This window comes from Colobus angolensis, unplaced genomic scaffold, assembly GCF_000951035.1.
Source record: "Colobus angolensis palliatus isolate OR3802 unplaced genomic scaffold, Cang.pa_1.0 Scaffold63, whole genome shotgun sequence".
Classification (NCBI taxonomy): Eukaryota; Metazoa; Chordata; class Mammalia; order Primates; family Cercopithecidae; genus Colobus; species Colobus angolensis.
Genome location: NW_012119932.1, coordinates 303,164 through 318,496, shown reverse-complemented (window position 1 = coordinate 318,496; position 15,333 = coordinate 303,164). Strand labels below are relative to the sequence as shown.

Genomic DNA, 15,333 nt, shown 5'->3' with positions numbered 1-15,333 from the left:
TTTTTTTTTTTTTCAAATTTCCTTATATGCTTGAATCAATTCTTGTAATTTACTTTCTGAGGGAAAAATTATTTATTTTCTCAAAAACTTTAAGATTATTATAAAACTTTACATAGAATGCTTTAAAAATATTAAAATCTCTTTATTCATAACATCTCTCTCCTTTCAAATGTTATATTTTCTCTCTTTTATTTCTCGGACTAATCAGATATTTGTGTATCTATTGATATTTTCAATGTCCCATCTTTTGAATTTATTAAGTTTACTTTTTATTAAGTTTTCTAATTCACTAAAAAAATTATTTCTTCTTTCTGCCCACACTGTTGTTGTTTCCCCAGCCTTTTGGATTAATCAATTTAGTTATTTTTATTCTGTGTTATTTAATTTCAGAAGCACTCAGGGCTATACATTTTCCTCTGAGAATGATTTAGGATGCTTCTCATGTTTTTATAAGTTTTATTCTCATGTCATTAATTTTGAATGTTCTGTAATTGCCATCTTGATTTCCTCTTGGACTCCAAAGTTGTTTATTTAGAGTAGCCAAGCATGGTTTCTTACATGGTAACTTGAACCTTTTATCATAATCCTTTTTTCTGTCTCTCAACAGATACTTTTAGAGAAGAGAGACAGTAGTTTGGGGAGAAGGAGGAGTGATGTGAGGTGGTCAGCACACTTTCTTGCCCATACAGTTTCCCTCATCATATACCTCCCTGTCAGCTCTAATACTACCCTTCAAGGGCAGCAGTAAGGAGGTTTCATAGACAAAAGAAAATATCTCCTTACCATATCATGACTGGAGTCTCAGTTGCACATCACTTGCATTGTTGTATAGTCATAGTATGTGTGCTAAGTAAATGCTTTTGGAGGAAGTCAATGGAAAGAATAAATATTACTAGAATTATACATAAAAAATCACCCAAAATATCCTTTTCTTATAACCTGACAATAATGCTAAGTGATTCAATTGCGCACATTGGAAAACAAATCTTAAAAGAGAAAAATATTGATCATTACAGTTAAAATTCTTTTTCCAAATCCAGCTATGTATTTGGATTCATTATTTATAGCGAATAGGAAGTTCACTATTTATAATTATAGTAAAATTCTTTGCAAAGGGCTTGGTTTTGTAATACAAGTACTTCTTAAATGGTCAGTTTTGACTTTTGTTAGTTTAATTATCTTAGGATCCTTTCCTAAGACAGGCTACCCATGTTAGTATCAGCTATGTAAAGACACGGGGAGCTCTTTTCCCCAGGAGAAATCTCTGGTAATTTTTGCTGCTTCTCTGCAATTCATCTTCAACAGTGTTTTTCCCCGAGTGAATCTATGCAATTTCTCTAGTCACTACACATCTGTGCAATTTGAAAATTCACCTACATCCATTAACTCTCCTTGCTATCTTGATAGGATAGTTTTGCCTAGCACTGACCAGTTTAGAAAGCAAATATAAACAAACAACTAGCAGGTTTTTGTTACTGCTATTGCATTTGGACGCTACACTAGGTAGAACAACATCATCAAATATGTTTTAAGATGAGGTTACATGCTTTTATTATTTACTAGTCAGTGCTGATAGCAGTAATTGGGGTCACTGGACTACTCAATTCAGGAGACTTCCAGAAAACCACATGGACATTTTGCACATGTCATTACAATCCTAGAATTCAACCTGAAAAATATTTTTGTTAAGTCAAGGTATTTGTACAGTGCCAGGAGTCTAAGTTTTGCTATCAGACAGCTCTAGATTTGAAATCTGCCTCCTGCTAGCTGTGTGACAGTCTGCAAGTCACATAATGCTAATGACAACAATAACAATACTACTGCTAATAACAACGTAACAACGTTAGACTGTCAAACAGGCATCTAGTGGTTACCAAATGTTAGGCAGAGTTTGCTTAATGTTGTTTATACCTACTATCTTATTTAACTCTCATACAAATCTGAGACAAATACTATTATCATTTTATAAATGAGTAAAAAGAAGAAAATATTTCAACTACACACAGTTAGCATATATGAACTGTGGCAGGAACCCACTATTATATCTCCAGATTTCAAGCTTTTAACCATAGTCAACTGCCTCTCTGAACCTCAGTTTCCTAATCTGCACTGTAAGTGCAAAATAACTATCTCGCAGGGTCAGGAGGAGGAGCAGGGATCTCACAGTTACTGCTTCTAAAACTAGTCATTTATCATTGCTGCTGGTAGTATTGCTATTAAATAACCTTAGTCAATTTCTAATAGGAAGGATATATGAATACTTTCTTCTTTGCACTCATGTTTTTAGGAATAGAGCTAAGCCCTACTCACTTAGGAAAGGCTGGTAGTATCTCTAGTTTCAGCAGGGCCAATGAACAGGGTCAACTAGTGACTCAAGCACCCCATATGTGACCATCTGCAAGCCTGCCTAGAAATACAGACTCTCCAGTAACTTGCTTTCTTTGGTAAGATAATCAGTTCTTTCCTTTGGAGCTATGGGGAGTTAGGCATGAATCTGGGACCGTGGTCTGAGATACATTCTGTGTCTTTTTGCTTCTTCCCACAAAGAGAAGATCTTTCCTGCTGGTTGTTCTACCTGTCGTTCTTCCTGGGATTTTGCCCAGTCAACTTAAGAGAGTTATCTGACCCTATAGCATCATATGACTTTTTTTTTTTTTTGAAATGGAGTCTCACTCTGTCACCCAGGCTGGAGTGCAGTAGCACAATCTCGGCTCACTGCAACCTCCACCTCCCAGGTTCAGGCAATTCTCCTGCCTCAGCCACCCGAAGTAGCTGGGACTATAGGCGTGCACCACCATGCCCAGCTAATTTTTCTATCTTTAGTAGAGACGAGGTTTCACCATGTTGGCCAGGATGGTCTCAATATCTTGACCTTGTGATCCGCCTGCCTCGGCCTCCCAAATTACTGGGATTACAGGCGCGAGCCACCGCGCCTGGCCAGCGTCACACGACTTCCTAAAGGCTACTGCTAACCAAGCATCTTAATGCAAAACACCTTGTCCAAAGCAGCAGTCTGTTTCAATGGCCCTGACTTTAGTAGCAGTCCCTTCTTAAACACTAACAGCTAACTGAGAGCAGTGTTCTAAAGCATCAGTGGCTACTTAATTGTAAGCTTAAAGGCTGGATGTGTAATTATTAAAGATATATGCTTATGTTATAGAAATACTTTTGGACCACACAAAGAGTATGGAACAGTCGCCATCCAAAGCCTCCCAGGCACCAGGCGATGCTCGTGCAGAAAGACCAGGACTGACGAGACAGCCTCTAATCTGCAGGGGACAATCTGCTGGTTGTCACCCAGTCGTCTCTGTCCCCGCAACATATGGGCAGGCAGAGGATGGACAAAGCTACATCTGGAGCTCCTTCTGCTCACTGCCCTGCAGCCATGAAGGCTCCAAACCATGGCACATATGAAAAGTGCTTAATGTGTTACACAGTTATTTAAATACCTCCCAGGCTAAAATGTCCCAAGCAGCTTTTCTTAACATATGGACCCAGGTCTTCCTTCATCAGAATCACCTGGGTGACTGATGAACATGCAGATTCTTGTGCATATTTGTCTATTTATCAGTTCATTTGTCTCCCTTGATAGCATGGAAGCCCTGGAGAGTAGAAGCTGTCTCGTTTACCCTGCTACCCCAGTTCCTACAACACTGCTTGGCACTCAGCAAGTGTGCAATAGGTATTTGTGGGATGAATTCATTCCGGGATCCTATGCCGACCTACTAAATCCAAATCCCTAAGAATGGGGCCATGCATTTTAAACAGGGACTTGGGTGATTATTATGCTCACTAAATTTTAAGAACCAGCATTCTACAGTACTTCGGCCAATTCTAAAATAGAGAAAAAGATGGCAAATTTCCTCCCCCAAGGCCTCCCTATTCACTATCTGGTCAGACATTAAGGTAAACATATTACTAGCCTTGGGTTAAACTTTCTCTTCTAGTCATATTCCTCCAGCAAATGTTTATCTACCACCTGGCATATGTCAGGCTCTGGGTCCTAAGTAGACAAAACAAATAGAGGTTTGGAAGGCAGAGTGTCCAGGAGAGACTAGAGCCACCCCCATTTCTTTCCAATCTGCCAGAGGTGCATGAGATGATGGTTTGACAAGCCTACTCCCTCCTCCTGCCCAAATCTCGCTGATAGAGGAAAGAACAGACTATACATTCATTACTGTTTTCCCGGTGGGTTTGGATAACACCTCTGGTTCGTGAAAGTCAGATGTGATCTTGAAAGATTTATCTTATCTTAAAATAATCCAACCTTTCCAAACAGGTTTCCTATATGTTTGGCACCTTTGAGTTTGTTCTGGAAGCTTAGATTATATTTCTAGTTACTCCCTGGACTTTTACCGGTATTTGATCTTGGGCAGTCACTTCACCTCTCAGGCTGTTGCCTTATTTGAAAAATGAGAAGGTTCAACTAGAATCAGGCATGTCTTGGAGCCCCTTCTAATTCGAATGGACTGTCATCTCTGACTCCTCAGTGCCATCTTAATGCCTTACACTTAATAAAAAGTTAGGTATGATATGATTTAATGAGCAAATAATGATTGTCAAGCTAGTCTACCCAAAATTCTCCCCAGCAAAGGTGTTTAACTTGTGGTAAACTTGGGTAAAATTCAAGATTTGCAAAAAACGATTTCTAAGAGTTCTCATTCTCAATTTTCTTGTTTACCTGCAAAAATACTATGGCAATTTAATGTGCTTTAAACTTTATGTGAAAGGTAAAGATAATACCCACATTTTCTCAGAAATTTGAACATTTTGTTTATATCAGAGCAGGAGCAAGGTGCTTTAGTACAGCCTGATCTGATCAGGTTGAAAATCACTGCTTTAAGGGATGCATTTACCTGCCCAGATGAGGCATGACTATCATTTCTGGCACGTTTTTGCAGACTCCTGACCGTATTATGTTATTCTCCGTAGAACGATTACCATGACCCTCTGCTGTGCACAGAACCTTCTTATTAAGTCATCCTCTTAATTCAGTTAAAACAAGCCTGATTTGGAGCAAAATGTTTGGCAATGAAAGGAGAGTTCAGAAAAACCTTTTTATTCCAAATCTTTTAATAAACCGACCTGCAATTTCACATACCATTGAAACAGCAGGAAGAGAAAATCCATTCTGAAACATCTGAATGAGCTACCTAATGACATTCCAAGTGCTAAAAGCATAAAGAAGGCCAAAAATTCATGGGCTCACGTTTCAGACATCCTTTCAACCCTAAAAATGCTTCTTTACTAAAACAAAAACACAGATACTGCTTTGCTTACTATTATAATAATCATGGTACGGGAGGCAGAGAAACATTCTTTAAGTCAAAATAGCTTTCTGGAGATTGCTAATATGGCCAACTGCATCCTTCCTGGAAACAGTCAAGTAGTTGTTTTCCCCGAGTATTGTTACCAACAGTTTGGGGTTGGACTTCACTCTCCTACGGCCACTTACATTGTAAAGATGATGAAGCAAATTATTCAAAGCAAATCTATATTTCTTTTTCCTTCCAGAGGGAAAATGATCCCATCTGATCTTGAAAGAAGGATTCTTGAAGCCAAACAGAAAGTAAGTTTCTGTCGGGATCTTTATCCAGCCCATATTTCTATTTTCATCCAGCAGAGAACAAAGTGTGTTTTGGTTTTATTTTAAAAAGAGGATCCAAACCTCAATTTCCCAGATTTAATGAGAATGTAGAATTCTGCATCCAGTCACTATTTATTTCTCTGGGTTATAGGCTCTGCTTTAGAAAAGTTTAAATTGCTGAATAAATATTATATACAGAGATACAGTGAGAGTTTCCAAAGCATTTGTCTTCCTAGGTACTGAGGGTTAGCATGAAACACACACACATTTGAAAGAGTATTTTCGGAGGCAGGGAAATAGCAGAATGCTAATGCAGTATGTGAGGGACTCTGGTGCGGTTCTTCAAAAGGGGCCAGTTTTTCCTGTCTAGGTGCATGATGTTAGCATTGGCTCTCCAGACATCTTATTTTGCAGGAAGCAATTTAGAACTCTTTTCAGAAGTAACAAGTTCTGAATGCCTGGCCAAGATTCCCAAAGCTCTAGAAAGTCATTTACAACCTGGAATGGCTCACAAATCAGAGAATTTGTTTCTAGAATTCTCTGTTTACCATTTGGTAGATATAATCTACAGTTCCTGATTTAATAAGATACACATGCATTTTATTATTAGGAACTCAGAAATCATTATTTACGTTCATATGCCCTTATTCGTTTGGTTTTGGTTTACTAAGTGCAGGCAGCAGGAGAAGGTTTCCCTCGTTCTTGTGCAGGTGCTAGAACTACTTCCAGTAACATCAACTATAAGATTAAACCTTTGCTGCCCCCTAAAGACTGACACCGTAACATCACATTCTATAGACAGGACAGAGTCCTTATGGAATGAGGGACTATGGCGACCCTGTCTGTGGCATTCTCCTGCCTTCTTCCAGCCTGTTACTTCAATCAGTTTTCATTTAGCCACGGCCAGAGAGACTGAGGACTAGTTAGACGGATAAAAGTCATGGCTTAGTATTTTAGCTCCTCCATGCTGAAATGCCAAATGAATTATCTGGGCATTTTCCAAATAGGAATAATGGGCTGGTCACAGCTACTTCTCTTCATTCTCCTGCCTACTCACTCTAGGGGATTTATGAAGTTCAGAGGCCTCGGTGTGAATAAGGAACACTTGAAAGTGAGCAAAGGGGGTTAAAAGGGCCAGAAAGTCTACCGGGAATATATACATGTATCGGGGACATCCCTTGACAGCCTCTGGGTTCACTACAGCTTCTTCTGAGAATCGAAATGTCTGTTCTTATAAGACACAGTCAGGACCAACAGCATGGCCTAGAGAACTCAGATTCCAGAGAGTGAACATCAATTTGTCGCAGGCCTCGGGGTGTCAGTAACTCTTCTGCTGCTACCCCAAATTCAGACGAGTCTGTTAGGGAGCGAATTCCCATTGCTTCGAATCAGCTTTTTAAAAGAACTCTTGACTCTGTTTCCCATGATTTGGGGCTTTCTCATTTGCACAGGGATTTGTTCCTTTCCTCGTGAGTGCCACAGCTGGAACCACCGTGTATGGAGCATTTGATCCGCTCTTAGCTGTCGCTGACATTTGCAAAAAGTATAAGATCTGGATGCACGTGGATGTAAGTATCCCGTAGGGACTGGCCACTAAAATGTCCTTGGACGTTTTTCATCTGGTACACACGAAGGAAATTTCTTTTCTTTTTTTTTTTTTTAACTTGATCAGCTTATTTTCAGAGTGGTGATATTAACGCTTTTAAAGATGGCTGAAGCAAATTAGCACACAACTCACACAGTACACACCATGCACAAGAAGCATCCCGAGGCTGATTATACCTTCATGTTCCCAACATGGTAATATTTGTATTTCTCTAATCAGTACCCAAGCTGACCACTTTGTTCTCAATTCATGGAGCCATTGCATTCATGGAGGAAAATAACCTACGCACACAGTCCCACTCTTCCTCACTTACCAGAATGGTCAAAAGAGTAAAAAGGAGTTGCATTTATGTAGGAAGCCCAGAGAATTAAAAAAAAAAAAAAACAAAAAAACAAAAACTGAAGCTCAAGTTAGATATTCCTATATTTAGAGAGGAAAATAGGCTTGACAACTTCCTGCGAAATAAGGACCACCAAAGTTCCAATTCCTTAGTGTGGTCAGCTAGATTATATTTGAAACGTTTTGACTTCAGGCCTTGTCACACTAAAAAATAATGAAGGTGTTCCCTCCAGAACATTTTCCAATGAAAAAAAAATGTGTTATGTTTTAGAAGGACTGAAGGGATTTAAGTTTAGTATTACTCCAAGTGTGGTTTGAAGATTAGCTACCACCTGCAAACTATTAGTGATCCATATGAGATAAAGAGTTTGTGCCAAACCATTATCAATCACAACCCATCACAAACTAAGTGCGATGCTTGGCTCAGCTGATAATTTTTTCATTGCAAGACTTTCTCAGTGAAGGAAGGCATAAGTTGATGTTCATTCGAGCGCAAGATCCTTATATTGCCGTGGGCCAGCACTGGGTGTAAGCCAGGGCTATAACAATGATCTAGCCCTGGCTAGATCATTTTGGCTTTATAATAATTATTCAGACCAAATTAATGCTCTTTTTTTTTCCTTTTTGAGACAGAGTCTTGCTCTGTCACCCAGGCTGGACTGCAGTGGCGTGATCTCAGCTCACTGCAACCTCTCGGCCTCCCGAGTTCAAGCAATTCTCCTGCCTCAGCCTCCCAAGTAGCTGGGATTACAGGCGTGCACACCCATGCCCAGCTAATTTTTGCATTTTTAGTAGAGACGGGATTCTCCATATTGGCTGCTCTCAAACTCCTGACCTAAGGTGATCCACCTGCCTTGGCCTCCCAAAGTGCTGGGATTACAGGCGTGAGCCACTGTGCCCGGCCTCATTAATGCTCTTTTCTTTAGGAGCAGAACATTTCCACAGGCTTAGCATTTCCATTATTCCAGAGTATTCCTGCAAAGCAATCACCCATCTTCTTTACCCTCCCTGATTCACATGTGAGTCGTTCATTAGGCTACCAGAGCCCCTTTCATTTTACGCATGAGGACACTGAGAAAAGACTGAACCGCCCGGTGCCATTAGTGACCTGGGCCTCAGGACTGGAAACCCTGTTAGGCCTTGCTGGCTGATTCAGGAAGAGGATTACCTGACAACTTCAAAAATGAGAATGTCTGTGTGTCCTGAGCCAGCAGAAGCTATGGGCCATTCCTCTGGGTCTCCTACTTAAATTAGAACTAGGGAATCTTTTAACCAGTTTTATTAGCTTTTCTTTGAAACATACCAGGTTTACCACTTACTCTTATTAGCTTTAACATTCATAGATTCTATAATGTAGAAAGAATCTTAAAATAGTACACGTTTGGAATATTAGATAATTTTTCAAAGTGCAAAAGAACTGGGCCAGGCGCAGTGGCTCATGCCTGTAATCCCAGCACTTTGGGAGGCCGAGGCAGGTGGATCACCTGAAGTCAGGAGCTCAAGACCAGCCTGGCCAACATGGTGAAATCTCATCTCTACTAAAAAGACAAAAATTAGCCAGGCGTGGTGGCGGGTGCCTGTAATCCCAGCTGCTTGGGAGGCTGAGACAGGAGAATCGCTTGAACCCAGGAGGCAGAGGTTGCAGTGAGCCAAGATCGCACCATTGCACTCTAGCCTGTGTGACAAGAGCAAAACTCTGTCTCAAAAACAAAACAAAACTAAAAAAGAACTGAACTTACAGCAAAAGGTGGGGGGAAGCAATTATATCATAAATTTTATAATCCCTTTAAAATTATCCTAGAATTATTTGTACACACAGAGGAAAGAAAGTTAATATTTCCAAATTAATCTCCATCTTGGCATTCTGTTTTTAAAGGAGATTACTACACCAATTCAAATCTTCAACCTTGATCAAGTACAGATTTTTAAGACATGTATTCTAATTGCTTAGCTAATTAACTGGTATGAATCTTTGCTGCTTGTGGATTTTGGGTGGGGTTTTTTGGACCCAGAAATTATCCAAAATCACACATCAGTGAAACAGAGTTATGAAGCCACTTTCTATTTCTGGAATCATTTAGACTTGTCAAAAGAGTTTTCCTTACAACCTGGAAGCTGTTTAATGCCCCTCCTGCCCATCTTCTCTGCCTTACACTGTGGGGACCACAGGGTTTCTCATTCTGAACACATGACTTCACGAGGACTAACAGTGCTGGTGATAGGTTTGGGAGAGGGTCTTTCTCCCTCTCCTGTGGACCAGGAATTATGCCTCCAAGGTGGCTCATTACACCCATACAAATGTGGGATGGAGTCTGGAGACCTTAGAATGGCCCTTCAATGTAAACTCTGAAGGTTAGTGCCAGAAGAAGGTGGTCAACTTCCTAAGTGGCCTGGGGTCAAGGAGATCATTTTCACCCTAAGAGACTCTCATTAGTCTGGAAGACACCAGACTACAGAAATCTAGGCAATGACAAACTACTACCATTTTCCTTGTATGATCTTTTTTCAGGCAGCTTGGGGTGGAGGATTACTGATGTCCCGAAAACACAAGTGGAAACTGAGTGGCGTGGAGAGGTATGTTGCATTTTTCTTATTAACAACATAAAGTGTTCAAAGCTAATTGTGAAACACAAATTACAATCAATTTCCAGGAACTCTTGGAATACTGAGTGAGCTCACTCTATTCAGTGCTTTTGTTCCTTGCCTTATGTGGTGTTACACTCATGAATATGGGTAAACAACAGAAAAATCAAATATGTAAATATTATGTGTAAACAACAGAAAAATCAGAATACACATCAAGTGACCCAGGTAGAATGTCTTCCAGACATAGAGATTCCTATCTAGGGTCTATTCCTGGGATCTCTGAACCAACCACAAAAATCGTTTAAAACCTGCAGGCAAGCCCACGTTTTTCTAGGGAGAAGATTTATAGCTTTCATGTTTCATAAAAGGATAATATCCACTGCTTAAAAAACAAAAAAAACAAAAAAAAAACAAATAATTTTGCAAAGCAAATAAGCACCTTGTAACTTATCAGTGTTGAAAGTTTGGGCTTGGGGTCTAAGATAGCCAGTTCACTTAAAGTGAAACATACTAGCAATAGCCTCATCTCATGGTTTCATTCCCTGAATAACCTTTCTCTGACACAGCTCTGACTGATGCTGCAAAGCACCTTTTATTTAGAGCCTACGCAGAAGACTATTGAGAAATGCTGAAAAACACAAAGGCAGTGGTATCTGATTAGCATAAAGCACATTCAGGTCCAAAGAAAAGAGAAAAACAGAATGCAAAATACAGGCTCTGGTTCTGAACCACATGCAAGGGGAGCCCAGTTCTATCATCACAACATAGCGGGTCAGACACAGTAGTGAGCTCTGACACTCCAGGCGACCAAGAAAGCCTGAATTCATCAGAGACTGCCAAATGCCCACCATCCCCCGCCAAAGTCCCCAGATGCAGCCCAGCAAAAGCGTCACACTGGCTCTGCCCCTAGACATCTTGGCACAGTTTCTGTTCCAGGACAAGGAGAGATGCTGATGGAGCGCAGAAGCACTTGTGAGCCCTGGGCATGCGGGGGGCCCAGGCCAGAGTGGCTGTGTTGGGTGTGTGATGTGACACCCGGGCCTAAAACACACAGAAAACCCCTGAGTGTGGAAAGAGAGGGGTAGGGTGACTGGGCTAGAGTCAAGAGCGTCCCGCTGAATTAATGGAAAGAAAGCAAAAAAGAGTTGGGTTATACCAGCTAAGGCCCATGTCAGAAGGGTCACTGTCCCTGCGTCTGATGGCCGGGGTCAGGGCCTGGCCTGGGCACAGCTGGGTTAAGGCACCTGGAGCCCCCAAGCTCTGATTGCAGGGCCCCATTTAGACGCTGGTGGATAAGGATAGGTGTGTCTCCCTCCCAGAGTCAGCCAGTGCCAGGCCTCTGCTCTTGGACCCTTGGGGCTTCTCCCAGGCCTAATCCCTTTCCACCATGAAGATCTGCAAGAATGCAGAAACTTAAGGAAGAGGCAATGAAGTAAACAGGGAGAGACAATAAAAGAGAGAGAAAGAGAACAACTTGAAAGGTGCCTGCCCGCACGATCAGAACAAGAATTAAATTCATGTGCTTTCAAGAGAGGTGGCCTATCTACAGGTCTTTCTCTTCTGTGAGTTTCTGACTGGCACAAAAAGTCTGTTACTTTACCTTTGATGCCACCTGCGAGTGCATGTGCTGAAAGTCCTGGCACATCTTCCACTTAAAAACTCACTAAATTACCTACCCTGAGCCTTAGAAAAATAAACACCCACACGATTCTGTACCAAAGACTATTATTTGAGAGCAAAGCTTAGAACGTTCATCAGGGAACACAGAGTTCCCTCTTACTGCCACAAATCTTGAAACTGTACTGTAACTAAACTTTTCAAATGGAATAACCATATATGAAGTCCTAAAAATGAGGGGGCTGCTGGTGTTCCACTCTGAGCAGAATCCCCTTAGCTACCCATTTACCCGAGGATACCCCTCTCTCACTGACTTACTAGCAAAAGGCATACTTTCTAAGTGAATACAGTTGGAAGACCAGTGGAAACCACTGAATGTGTATGGCCACAAGTTTAAGAAAGAAATGTGTCTCACTTAGGGAATGACATGTTTTCAAGCTCCGCAAACCAAAGTTTAGAACTCACTCTAAAAGTAGAGGAAATCCATGGTCAATTCTTGTCCCCAAATCCAGAGGCTCCTTCGTAGTCACAGGGGATCTGAATGCCATTCTCACACAAAATGGCACAAGGGGACCGGGCACAGTGGCTCTTGCTTGTAATCCCAGGACTTTGGGAGGCAGAGGTGGAAGGATCATTGAGGCCAGGAGTTCAAGACTCACCTGGGTAACAGAGTGAGACTCCATCTCTACAAAAAGATTTTTTTTTTTTTAAATTAGCCAGGCATGGTGGCATGCGTGGCTGTGGTCCTAGCTACTCAGGAGACTGAGTGAGGCAGGAGGATCACTGGAGCCCAGGAATTCAAGGCTACAGTGAGCTATGATGGCACCACTGCACTCCAGCCTGGGCAACAGAGTGAGACCCCATCTCTAAAAAAATTTTAAAAATAAAAATAAATAAATAAACAAAATGGCACAAACACCTGGAGCCCTGTCTGACATCCCCTTTGAGAACCAACCAAATACTCAGAAAACAGCTCTCTTCCTTGCTAGCACTGTCAAAATGCTGCTGAGAGGGCACGCCACAAGCCCTGAGACTCCAGAGCATGACTCTGTGTATTATACTTTTATTTCTTTTTCTTTTTATTTATTTCTTATTATTTATTTCTTATTTATTTATTTCTTTTTATTTATTTCTTATTATTTATTTTGAGGTGGAGTCTCACTCTGTCACCCAGGCTGGAGTGTGGTGGTGCAATCTTGCCTCACTGCAACCTCTGCCTCCTGGGTTCAAGCAATTCTCCTGCCTCAACCTCCTGAGTAGCTGGGGTTACAGGTATGCACTGCCATGCCTGGCCAATTTGTTTGTTTGCTTGCTTGCTTGTTTGTATTTTTAGTAAAGATGGGGTTTCACCATGTTGGCCAGGCTGATCTTGAACTCCTGACCTCAAGTGATCTACTCGACTCAGCCTCCCAAAATGCTGGTATTACAGGCATGAGCCACTGCACTGGCCTCTGCATCGTACTGACTCGTCTTTAGTCCCTCCTGCCCACAGGCTGCTGCTTACCGTAATCATCCTCTGATGTGTTCCACTCTCAAGGCTTTCAGTCTTGATGTGCAGTTTCTGCCGCATCACCAGTTACCCTCACGCCCACCCTGAGAGCCAGGCGTTCAGGATTTAATTCAATCATTGCTGAACCTCTGTCATATGCAAGTCACAGCGCATGGCACTGTGTGGGTGCAAAGACGGGTATGATATAAAGCCTATCTTCAAGGAGTTTACAGTCTAGTGGGGAAGATTGTCAGTGAACAGTGGATTAAAATTCAAGGCAAGGAAGCAAAGACTGGAGAGACAGACATGGGAGCTGATCGGAGAGCACAGAGAAAGGAATGGTTCCTTCTGCGATTACAGAGAGGTTTCGCCAAGCAGAGCAACATCAGAGCTGAGCATCATGGCACACAGGGTACTTCATCAGGCAGAAATGGAAAAGGGCATTCAGGCTGAAGAGACACGCAAGTGTGAAAGTGCACAATGTCTTGGAGAAAGTTCAAACAAGTTTGGTTGGAGGATGACATGGTTTCACAGCAGTGGCCAGGTCATGGGTGGGAGGTACGGAAGTCTTGGCCAGCCCCCAGGGCCTTCCCACAGAGCCAGGTCAGAATCCACGGGGGTTCTTTCCACGAAACATAGATCCCTGAGCTGGGAGTCACTGCTGTGTGGCTGCCATTATGCGTGGAGATTATCAGATTCCTTGAGGGGACAAAACCCATCGAAAACCTTTGCTGCAGGATCCCTAGCAGGCTTTGAGCAGAGGTGCAATGTGATCTCACCTGTGTTCTGGCATTAACTCGGCATTAGAGAGGAGATGGGAGCCAGGGACAGACTGGAAGCTGTTAAGCTCTTAGGAACATCCAGGTGCAGGACAGGAGAGAAGCTGAGTGTGACCTAAGCTGTAGTAGCAGAGAAGGAAGTAAGTGGATGGACCTAGGGGACGGGGAGAGAGAACTGTAAGGGGCAATATCAAGACAAGGGGAAGAAAAGAGTGAAACCAAGGACAACAGTGAGGTTTGGAGGCTGGAGGCCTGGAAGGAAAGTGGTGCCAGGAACACAGAATATAGAGGAGAAAGAATCAATCCAGAAGGTTGAGCAGTGGCGAGTGGGGCCTATGGATTTGAGGCACAAATAAAAGCACAGGGAGATGTCTTACAACAGCCCTGCGGGATTCAGTTCTCTCCAACTTACACAAACTGCAGAAGCCACATGACCGAATCCCATAGCAAAGTGTTTTAAAATGAGGCTGTTTTTTTTTGTTTTTTTGTTTTTTGCTTTTAACAAATTGCCAACATTTCTCAAATCAAGGCCATGTAATCAAATCAATCTGCAGGGCTTTTTGCCATCTTTTTTTTGCCATCTTTATGCCTCTGAGAGAGAGGTGGGACAGAGAATTCAGTGACAGGTGGTTGTGAGCCTTGGCAGCTTCTCTTCTGAAAAGACAAATAGGCCCCCGTGTAGAGATAAACACCACAGTCAGACATGGAAGACAGCTGTTTTCCTCTCCCATCAGGCATTCTTATTGACAAAGCTGAGTTTATCAGAGTTAGACATCTAGCCGTAGAACATGATGGAATGTATAGAATGGCTGTGTGTACATATGTGCACGGTGTCACCAAATTCACAAATGACAGAGATGAAATCCATAGCAAAAGCCAACCTTATTTAATGCTCACTGCCTGTTAAGCACAGTTCTAAGCACTTTACCTAAATATTTATTACTATTCTCCTTTTCCAGATGAGGACATCTAGGCACAGAGAGGTTAAGTAACTTGCTCAAAGTCACACAGCTAGGAAGTGATGAAACCTGAATGAAAACCCATACTATCTGGCTCCTGAGGGCTTCCCCCTTAACTATTATGTCTGCTTTATAGCCTAGGGTCCTGACTCCAGGGTCATTCTACAGAGCAAGGAGATATTTTCTTGGAGGGAACTTTTAGTATCTCAATGCTGTTATTATTCATTAAATCATTTAGTCTTCTCTCCAGGGGTAGTTATCCAACCATGAACTGCCTTTGCTTCTAATTCCTCAATTGCAGTCATAAATGTATCTGACAACCAGTGTCAGAGCCAGAGAAAGACCAGAAGCTGAGCTAGACTATTCGTTGG

At 41.9% G+C, this 15,333-nt stretch overlaps 1 protein-coding gene across 1 annotated transcript in view; it reads left to right on the top strand.

The window, feature by feature from the left end:
• The window catches only part of GAD2 (glutamate decarboxylase 2 (pancreatic islets and brain, 65kDa)), a 95,721-nt gene that overhangs the window by 56,677 nt on the left and 23,711 nt on the right, over positions 1–15,333 (top strand). Inside the window, exons 8-10 of the mRNA XM_011963819.1 lie at positions 5,515–5,569; positions 7,039–7,155; positions 10,042–10,106. Coding sequence (XP_011819209.1) covers positions 5,515–5,569; positions 7,039–7,155; positions 10,042–10,106 — 237 coding nt within the window. The remainder of the gene's footprint in view (positions 1–5,514; positions 5,570–7,038; positions 7,156–10,041; positions 10,107–15,333) is intronic.